This window comes from Arachis hypogaea, chromosome 16 (assembly GCF_003086295.3).
Source record: "Arachis hypogaea cultivar Tifrunner chromosome 16, arahy.Tifrunner.gnm2.J5K5, whole genome shotgun sequence".
NCBI lineage: Eukaryota > Viridiplantae > Streptophyta > Magnoliopsida > Fabales > Fabaceae > Arachis > Arachis hypogaea.
Window position 1 is genome coordinate 141982197 of NC_092051.1, and position 12231 is coordinate 141994427.

The 12231-nt window shown below is 30.7% G+C and overlaps 1 protein-coding gene across 1 annotated transcript; it reads left to right on the forward strand.

Annotated features, from left to right (window-relative positions):
• The first annotated feature begins 4852 nt into the window (after positions 1 to 4852).
• LOC112755421 (ethylene-responsive transcription factor TINY-like) lies at positions 4853 to 5893 on the forward strand. Its single transcript, XM_025803502.3, has one exon. The coding sequence runs from the start codon at positions 5013 to 5015 to the stop codon at positions 5649 to 5651; it is 639 nt and encodes a 212-aa protein (XP_025659287.1). The 5' UTR covers positions 4853 to 5012; the 3' UTR covers positions 5652 to 5893.
• Positions 5894 to 12231: the final 6338 nt, after the last annotated feature.

Consider the following 12231-nt stretch of genomic DNA (forward strand, 5'->3'; position numbering starts at 1 on the left):
GGGTGTCAGTGTATTTATAGTAGAGTCGATAACTACCTTTGTTAGAATAGTTTCATCTTTTTTTATGAATAACTATTTCTTTTATCTTGAGAATTTGTTAGGACTTATCTTATCAACAAAAATAAAGATAGTTGGAGAGATTTGATGAGGCAGTTACTTACTTAAATAAATATAAACTGCCCTTTTTTATTGTATCTGACCTCTTTAAAGAAATCGGATATACGGTAGAAACCATCTTTTAGACGGACTTTTTATTTTTATTGGGTTTGATTTTTATTTTGGATTTGACTTTTTGGGTTAGATACGAATAGTTATAAAATGAGTATTATATGTATTATGATGGTAAAACAAAATAAATGTGTATATAGTTGCTGATAAGTGTTGGGTATTAAGGATAAATATATATAAAGTAGGAATAATTGGGTGTTAGGTATTTCGCTTTTGTGCTTGAGTTTGGATCTCCATAAAATCTTATGATTTATGAGGAGAGAAATGATAGGAGGTAACACTTGTATATTATCTAATACTTTGAATTAATACGTTATCATTATACTATTAGAATTTAAGATTTAAAATTTAATAAAAAAATATTTTTATTTATTAAATGATAAATTTTGAAATTAATATTTAAATTATTTTTAAAGTTATATTTACGTCTTAATTTAGTCTTTAAAATTTTAATTTATTCAATGTGATCTCCTAATTTAATATTTATAATTTACAAAATTATTAACAACATACTAAAATAGATTGACAATTATCACGTTAAACTCCTCAGTAACTATCTGACATTGCATTTAAAACATTTTATTTCAATTTACTCTCTAGGAAGTCTTTAAAATTTTTAAGTAAAATTAGGAGCAAGAGTTTTAAATGAATAGTAATAGAAAGCAAATTGAGATTAAAAAAAAAAAGTTTCAACTGCCACTTCAGATAATCATTAAAAAATTTAAGGAGTAGTCATTGCTCTATTTCAACATGTAATTAAGGATTCTGTGACAAAAATAAGGATAAAGACTAACGTAAATTATGAATACTAAATTAAAAGATCAAATTGAATAAATCAAAATTTTAAAAACTAAATTAAGACACAAATATAACTTCAAATATTAATATAAGTATTAATTTTAAATTTTGTTAGTCGTATAATATTACTCTTATAATAATTATAATAATGCGTGCTGAGCTGAGCTTACATATGGTTGTATATATTCCAAAAATATTATGAGAAAGATTTGTATATATTAAGTATTTCAAAAGGTCAGTAATAATACTGCATTTCAAATATTTTTTTTATAATAAGGTTCAGTTTATTTTGTTAATTTCGGTTGGTTTTATTTGTCCATTTGTTGATTGTGATAGCTTTTCTTTTTCTCTAGTCTTATGTCTATAAAATTATTATTTCTTAGCTTAAAGTTTTCTCATAATATCTACTGCATTATTCATTTTAAATAAAATTTAATGAGCATCATCAACTATGAAGAAATATAAAAAACAAAAATCAATACAAGTTAAAAGTGCCAAATATACTTTGGACGATTGTCCTTGAATAATTTAACCAATAATGTAGTTCGAAGACTAGTATTTTAAAGTTCTAAAAATGAAGAGGAAACAAACATATAAAGAGATCATTGCCCCTATTAGGAGTGGCAAATAATATATATTTGGAATTACAAAAGGGAAGATATCAAAGAGGGTCCAAATACCTAAATCATTGCTGGCTCTTATAATCTAGGTTTTAAAAGCACTCACATGCATGTCTTAGTTGGTCTTGTCATATATTATTAATTACTAAAGAGCAGTCTTTTTTCTTTTATAAAATAATATTTTGGATATTCTTCGTTAGAGATAATTTTATTCAAATATTTGAGATTTTAAATTACCGGGGTATATGACTTTATTTTCAAGTACTAATTTTCTCATATTAAGATTTGATCTCAAAATCAATAGTAAAAAAAATGTATCAACCACTTCAAATCTATTGTTTAAAATATTTGGCAATTCTAGTAAGTAACAAAAGATATAAAAAAAACTCGATATTCGTTAAAGATTTGATTGGTTTAAAAATGTTCGATAAAAATACTTAATTATTCATCTTTTTTATATAATTTTGTCAAATTAACTGAATTTTTTAAGAATAATAAATTATTTTATTTTTTATAATTAAAATTGTTAGGATTTCAAATCTTTCATAATAAAAGTAATAATTTACTCTTCAAAATAGATATATAATAACATAGGACGGAGAATATCATGAAAGAAATTACTCTATACATGTTTATTGAACGTCAAATTGTATGCGTATTAGGAGAGTCTTTATCATTACTACATATTCCTTATTTTATAGTTAATTTAACTGAAAACATGCATTGAATATGAAGTTAATGTTTCGTATTGCTTAAAATTATAAGTATGATAGTCTAGGTATCTTTACAAGTATGAGGTAATTTTCCCTTTTAGAGTACCTTTTCATATGTATGTCATTAAGGTGACTAATTTAGCAATTAATTTTTTATATATACATAACATAATTAATATAAAAATTTGAAAAGATCTAATAATTTTTGAGTAGGGGGTGAAAATAGATCGAGTCAAATTAAACTTTGGTTTAGATGAGCCTTACTTTATGATCAGATTTAGACATATTATTTTTCATGAACTTTTTTTAAGTTTGAGTTCCACCTGTTTAAAAACCCGATAATAAACTTACAAGTTACAATAAACCTATTTTGTGAATTATTATTCAAAATAATAAACTTTAAAAAATCTAAATTAACATTAGATATATTCTAGATTTTATAATTCATAATTTTAAACCACAATTCATTATTATTTATATATGAATCGTTAATCGTATATCATAACTTTACTTATGATCTATAAATATAAACTCTTTTTTAAAAAAAAGGTTACAGTCTCTTAACTAATTTTAACTATTGATTTTTTTAGTTTTGTTTTGAATTTATTACAAGTGAATAATTAATAGTCCAAATTAAAATATTTAAAAAAATAAATTAATAAGCCAATTCAATGAATTTTATAAATTTTTAAAGACTATAATCTGACATTTTTAACTAATAAATTTTATAAAAAAATTAAATTTAACCTATTTAATAAAATAAATGGAACCTAACTTAAAACGAGCTGAATAATAAATTTCATAGGATATTCTGGTCCACTTCCACCCCCTACTACCGAAGGTGGAGGTTCTTCAATCAATTTATTATTACGAGGGATGCATGGGTGTTATATATAGCGAGTTATTGAGGACCGCATTCCCAAAAGAAATGAAGTATTTCTCCTCAATTTAAGTAATTGGTTAAGAGTCAAGTATGGATGGACGCATTCGAAGTTAGAACAGAATTATTGAATGACGATAGCACATGGATCATGATGGGTAGATGCAGAGAGATAGTTAGTTTGTTCAATCTTAGTCACCTTTCACTTCGAACTTGGAAACTCAATTAAAATCTTCAGATCAAATTATTCTACATCACAACTTTTTGGCAACCTTGTACAAATATCAAAACAAAAATTAGTCACAATTATTAAAGACTTAAGCTAGCAAACAACAACAACAATTTCAACTAAAATATTAGTAACAGAAGTAAAAAAAAAAAAAAAAAAGGCCGCTTAAAAACCTACTAATACGTCTAATAATAATGTCAAATTTGAAGTACAAATGACAATACCCTTAATAATACAAGGAAAAAAGTACATAAATGATATGTTAAATGACAACCGAGAGAATGCAAATTGGAATTTCAATATGGGAGATGATAAAGATGCTTAAAATGTCTTTTTTTTTAAAGATATTTGTTATTAACTAAAATTTAATACATATAATTAATTAAACTATATTATTTTTGTTAAAATTAGATCAGACAAATTAATTTGGTAAAAAATATCAGTAAACCAAATCTTGAACTGATTTAAATTAATATTTTTTTTATAGAAAATGACTACAATAATCTTATTATAAAAAATTACTAAAATATTTTTATTATATATTTTTTTTAATTTTAAAAACCCTAAATTCTAACTCTATAACGACAAAAAAAGTTAAAATTTAGGATTCTCAATATATATATATATATATAAAAGAATATTTTAGTCATTTTTTATAATAGAAATATTATAATTTTTTTTTTATAAAAGAATATTAATTTAGACCGATTCAAGATATAATTTATCGATTTTTTTTGCTAAATCAATTTATCTTGATCTAATTTTAATAAAAATAACATAATTTAATCAATTATATGTATTGAATTTTAATTACTTAAAAACATCTTTAAAAAAAGATATTTTAAACATCTTTATCTAAGTGGCTCCCTTTCAATATACCTTAGCCTAATGTTTGACAGAGATACCGGAAAAAAAAGGGGGGAAAATATGTGAGAAATTCTTTCATATTTTATTTCTTAAATTCAAAGTTTTTAAATAAAAATAAAATATCTCCTATATTAATAAATTTTCGATTAGGACCGCTTCAAAAATATTTGTATCAATTAAAATGCCTCCATAAATATTTATGCTCTTACTTAATCTTAATATTTATATTTCTTATTATTATAAATACTAGAGATCAAATACAATATATTTGTATATTTTAATTATAATTCTTACACATAAATCTTTTAGCAAAATATTTAATCACTAAAATAATTATATAAACGTTTTATAAAAAGACGAAAAATTAACTATATATTAATGTATAACCACCACTATATTTTTGTTCTATTATTCATATTTTTATTATAAATACAAATATGGAATGATTCCATATTTCTATGCTGAGTGCTTAATAATTCATTTCCTTGCTAGCAAGGTCCCTGTATATATATATGATGATATCATGGGCATTGCGAAGCATAAAGCTCATCAACTATATCCACATATTCATCATCGCACGTACACACTACTTAGCTAGTTCTCTGAATTAATTTCCCTAACCTTAATTTCTTCCCAATCCATTGAGAATAAAAAAGCACCTTCCAATTAAATACAATATGAATGCTTCCATTTCGGAGCTTGAAAGCACCTCAAACTCGTTATCATTTTCTTTCTCACCATCACCGCCGCCGCCACAACCACTAAAACAATCGTCTTCAACGAAATTAAAGGGCAAAACGTACTCAAACAACAAGCACCCGGTGTACCGAGGGGTACGGATGCGGAACTGGGGGAAATGGGTGTCGGAAATCCGGGAGCCGCGCAAGAAATCGCGCATATGGCTGGGCACATTTCCGACACCAGAGATGGCGGCCAGGGCTCACGACGTGGCCGCACTAAGCATCAAAGGAAATTCCGCCATTCTCAATTTTCCTGACCTTGAAAACTGCCTTCCTCGCCCGGCATCCTTGGCGCCTCGCGACGTCCAGGCTGCCGCGGCGAAGGCAGCTCACATGGACAAGTTTGAGTTATTAATACCTTCTTCGTCCCCGTCCTCGTCCTCGTTGACTTTCGAGCTGACGGAGATTATTGAGCTTCCGAGGCTCGAAACCGGCGACGAGTACCGGAAGGAGTTTGTGTTTGTGGACTCCGAGGATGCATGGATGTATCAACCACCTCCAATGCCGTGGTTGCTGTACGGACAAGAAGAAGAAGAAGATGGTACTTCTTTCCGGAGTTTTTTTTCGGATTACTAAGGCTCTGTTTGGATTCACGTAACATTCGTGAGTGAAATGGATCTGAAACCAGGGGAATTAATATGAACTCTGTTATTTGGATATGACGACGAGTTCACATCTCAAAAACAAAAACTCAGAATTTTATAGAATAATGTGATGGGATTAGTCCATTATTAATCTTAGTTCCATTATTTTATTACAATTTGGATTTTATTTGTGAAGAATATGGAAAGAAAGGAAGGATTTTATAGATAAAGCAAATTTATATACATTTATTGTTAAAGAAATTCTAGAAGATTATTTTTTTTTGTCAACAATTGATTAAAATATCAATATTTTAATCTTTTATCTATTTTTGCAATATTCATGTAGAAATAAATATCATATCATTTGTAGTTATATTAAATAGACTCTGCACACAGATTAACAGAACATGCATGTATGAATCATGATATTTTATATTTTTACATTTTTTTAATAATATTACAAAGACAAAAAAAACAACAACCAAAATCTATCTTATTTAATTTTCATTAATTATTTCATTAATTATCAATAATTAATAAAAATTAAATAAAATAAATTATGAGTATTTTTTTGTTGTCAAATATTTTTATTTTTTTGAGAAAATATAAAAAAATAACACTTTTTCTAAACAACGTAACAATAGGTCAAAAGAAAGAAAGTTAATTTTAATTTTAAAAATTAAATTATGAATTAATTAAAATTAATCATAATAAAAGAAAAGTTAATTTTAATTTTAAAAATTAAATTTTAAATTAATTAGATTTAGTTATAATTTTGAATCATTTTTTTTTATTTTTACTGCAATTGCTCTTTCGCAATCTTGTGCCACCGTGGCCGCTATGTCCCGACCCCATTGTCCCTACACCTGCTGTTTTGTTACTTTTTTTTTATTAACTAAATCGAATGTTCATTTTACTATGTATACTCATAGTTCTTTTCATTCTAAAGTGGATGTTTATTTGGATATACAATTGATATTTTACTTGATTTACTTAATTTTGCATCCACACAAAATGTTTATTTTAGGAATAAGTATTGTTTTGGTCCCTAACGTTGAGGGTCAGAATCGAAATCGTTCCCAACGTAATTTTTTATTTAGAATCATCCTTAACATTTTTTTTCATATTAAAATCGTCCTTTTAACTTTTTTCGGACAAAAATACCATCCACCACCACCACCACCACCAGCACCTCCACCACAAAAAATAACAACATCAATGAAATCAACACAAATTCAACAAATCAGGGAATCAGAAATTCAATAAATCAACACAAATTCAACAAATTCAACAACAAAATCAACACACAACAACAATAAAATCAGAAAACAACAAATCAAAATCAAAATTAAAGTAAAAGCAGAAGCAGAAGCAGAAACTCAAGCAGAAGCTCAAGCAGAAGCAGATGCAGAAGAAGAAGCATATGCAGAAGCCGAAGCAGAACCACCGGCAGCTCGTGGGCAACGGAGCGACGGCGGCTGGGCAGATCGGCAGTGGTAGGAACCCAGCTCAGCCTCAAATCCGTCTCTCTCCTTGGCGCGCTGCCCTCCTCACGTCGGGCTCCCCTTCCCGGCGACGCAGCAGTCACAGAAGCAGAAGCAAAAGCTCAAGCAGAAGCAGAAAGCTCCCCCTTCGCCGGCGCCGTCCCCCCTCCCCTTTCACCCTCTCCCTCCCCCTCTCCCTCTCCCTCTCCCTTTCCCATGTTCCTTCCCCCACTCCTTTGCGCCCTTCCCCTTTTTCCTTCTCCCCTCACCCCTCGTGTGTTTTCTTTTTTTTTTTTAATTTTATAATTTTTTTATTAATAGGGATAATTTAGTAATTAAATAAAAAATTTATTAAAAAGAACGATTTTAATACGAAAAAAATTTTAAGGATGATTCTAAATAAAAAATTACGTCGGGGACGGTTTCGATTCTGACCCTCAACATTAGGAACTAAAACAATACTTATCCCTTTATTTTACTATATACAAAGATGATTGTTTTTTTAAGATGTGGATGTTCACTATTAAACACCACTAAAAAAAAATCTCCAATTTCTTCTCCCTCCAATTGACTCAAATTAGTCTATCTATAACCTCATTTAATTAGGGCATTTTTATTTAAATAAGTTTTAAAAAATTATTAATTCCTAGAATACGCATAGATCGAAAGTTGGAACAAAATGTGCGTGACTAATTCAAGGACAGCATACACGAAATGGAATTACACCAGGACAGGCGCCAACGAAATGAAGTTGACAGGGTTGATGCATGTGAATTAAAGGCTCCATTTCGTTGACGTCTTTCTTAAAATGGAGTGTAATTCTATTTTATTTATGCTGTCCGTGAGATGGCCATGCAGATTTTATTACAAATTTCTATCCATTTATATTCTGAAAATTAATCATTTTCTTATACTTATTTAAATAAAAAAACCATTTGATTAGCATGTTTAATATTTAATATGTAATAAGAAGTGGATAATGAAGAGTAGTGGAGGATGCATGCATACGATGAGCAAAGACCATGGTGGAGAAGGAAAACCACAAACTGGTGCTGACCTGGTGAGAAGGAAGGCCACGAAAATCTTTGTTGAAGCGGTACTCAAGAACCCACACCACGAATCCAGAGAACACGAACGAATAACCAGTGGTCATCCATAGATCCTAGGTGAGAGGCTTCAAGAACACCCATGCACCCTTCTTGCTCTTGTCTTTCACTGCTACCCCCAATTTCTTCTTTTGCAGCAGCAAGGAGGACGATCGGCGCTAGTTCAAGGTTGTGACAGCGACCATGCTAGATAGAAACGCGGCGTTGGGGAGGATGCATAGAACGGAGCTCTTGAGGGGCAGCGACGGCGTGGGTACTTGCGTCTTGTTGGAAGAGGAGAAGACGCGACGAGAAGGTGGCTTTGTTGCGGTGACGGTGGATGAATGTAGTACTGAAAAGCTTCGTGCCGGCAATAGTGAGCGGCGTCACAGTGAAGGCAGCGCTGAGGTGGAAATGAGATGGCGATGGCACAACGGAGAAAAAGAGTCAACGATACAGTGGAGATGCGACGGCACGACGGAGAAGATGAGTATGCATTTGGGAGGCTGCTGTAAAAAAAGGGGCTAAGATTTTATGTGGGTTAAGTTTTTTTTTTTATGGTTATTAGGCCTAAAATGCATATCGTTGTTCATGTTATTTGCTTCTCTATTGTTCATCTAGCATAATCTATTTTTTTTTGGGAAAAAAGATAGATAGGTCCCTGACTTTTTAAATTTTTGACAAATACATCCCTGACAAAATTTAAATACAAAAAAGTCCCTGACTTTAACAAACGGAGGACAATTTAGTCCTTCCATCTATTTGTCTCTCATACACCAAACGGAACTGACTGACGTGGCTGAAACAGTGTCCAGGTGTCCGTTACGGTGCCACGCTGGAAGGAGAATAAAGTTCGAAGGACATATAAGTCCTTGACGTCATTTTGCAAATAAAGTTCGAAGAACAAATAGGTCCTTAAGAATTTTGTTCATTTTGCTTCTAAAAATTTATATTTTTAATAAAAGCTATTTACTTTTAAACTCTTATAAAATGTTGTTAAAATAGTTACTAACAAAACTCTTTCGAATTTTAACAATTCAAACAAGTAGATAACATTTTTTTGGACTCCGCTTCATTATTCTTTTGCAACCTTGAGAGTAATTTTGGTTTAATTGACGGTAGTTTTCTCGTCATCATTTATTTGTTTCTTTTGAGATACAAGGAAATTTGGGGCCCCTGATAAGAATTTGTTTCGTGCAAGCCCGAAAGGCTCTCATGGGCCTCCTATGGGCGCAGCCTCAGAACGGTTTATCAAGGGACCATGATTGCAAAATACCCAAAAAAAAAAAAAAAGTGACCATGATTGCAATAGATAAGGAAATCGAAAAATGTGGTTAAGACATGTGATGTAATGGCAAAGATGTTTGCCTCAAATGAAGCCACACCAGGATCCAATCCTAGTGAAGGTGCTAGGTTAGTGTGTGTGAGAAATATGTGTGTGTTGTATGACAAAAAAAAAGGAAATTAAAAACTAACTTAGCTCGATCGAATAGTCAGCTTATTTATTCGTTTAAATAATAGTTGGAAGTTTGAATAATATTTTATCTATATATTAAGTTAAATTTATTGGCCAACAATAAATACATAATTAAAATTTAGATCTTCGATAAATTAATCACTAATTTGTTATTCCATTCTTTTTTGTAAAATTTCAGAGGATAATTATGACAACATTCTTAGCTTTGCTGAACTCATATAAAAGATTTAGTGGTCAATAGATCAATTTGGATAAATCAACAGTATTTTTTTAGTAATAACACTCCTTCCTCCATTCGAATTCTTGTGGCAGGCAAACTAAATATCCACCATATTGGAGCTCAGGACAAATATTTGGAACTTCTTTCTTTTATTCACAAGTTTAAAAGAGAAACCTTTAATGAAATTAAGAAGAAGTTAAGGAAGAAGGTTAACGGATGGCAGCAAAATTTATTATCAACAGAAGGCAAGCAGATTTTATTAAGAGCAGTTGGTAAGACAGTGCTAGTTTACACACTCTCTTTCTTTAAATTATCGGACACTTTACTGTCTGAAATTCACATTATTTTGACAAATTTCTGGTGGGGTCAGAGAGGTAATGAAAGGCATATGGCCTGGATTAGCTGGAACCAAATGACATGGCCAAAAAGGGAAGGAGGTCTTGATTTTAAAGATCTTAGAGCTCAAAATCTAACTTTACTAGACAAGCAATTTTGGCAAATCACAACAAAATTTCAATCTATTCTAGCTCAGATATATAGGGAGAAGTACTATAGATATGATAACTCAATGAATGCTGAATCAAAAAACTCACCTTCGTGGGGATGTCGGAATATGTTGGAGGACAAAAAAGTTGTTGAGAAAGGCCTCAATTGAAAAGTAGGTTCCAGCTCTACAATCCAAATAATTGCTGACCCTTGGCTACCTCCTCCATATCTAATGAGCATTGCTCTTGAAATGATCTCACATTCTAATCCTGGTCAACATATATGGACTAGGGACTTATTGACATAAAACAGAAAATGGAAATAGGACATATTAAATAAAATCTTTCCATCTGAAGTTAGAAGCAGAATCCAATCAATTAAGCCAGTAGAAGGGGAAGATGTTCTGCAATGGTCCCTCAACAAATTCAAATCGTATGATGTGGCTTCGGGCTATCAGATAGCATACTAATTTTTTTATGCAAAGCCAGAAATAGAACTTGGAGAGAATCCAATTACCTCAGTTTGTAAAGATCTCTGAAAGTGAAGACTTCTTCACAAAGTCTACATTTTTATTTGAAAATACTTTCACAAACGGATACCGGTCATATCTCTTCTTCACCGGCGATTCCCTTTCACAAGCCCCAACTGCCCAAGATGTCAAATGGAGGAAGAAACCATTAATTACTGCCTTACCCAATGCTCTGAATCGAGGATCTTCTGGGAGCAGAGTCCATTCAATGCAAACATCATCAACCACAACTTCACAAGCTTCCGTCAATGGTGAAAAGTGTCACTGTCAGCATTGTAAGGTAGACATAAAGGTGGGAGAAAGGTAGATATTTTAGCATGTTTTTGTTAGAATATTTAGAAGGCAAAAAATAAATTAATATTCGAGAATCAGAGCTCAAATCTAATAAAAATTTACACTGCTTTGTTGAGATTAATTAGTGAAAAACTAAATCCATCGGTCAATTTTCTTTGACCCACTTTTTACTTTATCTTTTCTATTCTCTCTCTTATCTTTATTGCTTTTTCCTTTCAATAGTATTATTAATGTATTGAGGCAATTTAGTGTCTACCAAACAAATTCTATCTTTTTTTATTGTCCTATAACTTAGACAAATATTTACTCATTTTTTAATGAATAAATTTAATATCTTTAAGAAAAAAAATCGCTAACTTGCTAAATTAAAAGATACCATAAAAAAATAAAATCGAATCTCTTAAAATGCATAATATGTATGAATCGAAAATAAATTTGCATAATTAAATAATGGTACAAACTTATATTTATTTATTTTTATATAAAAATAATTATATATGAGTATTCAGCTTAAAAAATATTGTATTCCCTCATTTTTTTATTATTATTATTATTATTATTATATGGGATCGTAGAATTTTTTTTTTTTTTTGGTTTCCCACGGTATCCCCCAACCCGGCAGGTCAAGAACTAATCCGTCGCGGTACTGAGCTCCATTTAAGGGTTTACCGCTGGCCAATGGGTTACTGCATGCACAAGGCGGGATTCGAACCCCCGACACTTGCTTAAGCGGACTAGTGAGCTAACCATTAGACCAACCCAACTTGGTTGGCATCGTAGAATTAAATAGCCAGCTCTACCATACCACGATTTCAAAAAGATGGGCCCTAAGGCCCTAGGTTTATGACAAATCTCGATAAGCTTTTATTTACTACTTGAATATTTACTGGCTTAAGTTTCAAAAAGCTTTTACAGACATCTGTCGCTGCCTCAGGCATACACGTTAGAGATTCACTCTGGTCCTTATTTTCCAAACAAATATTGTGTTTAGGTAATT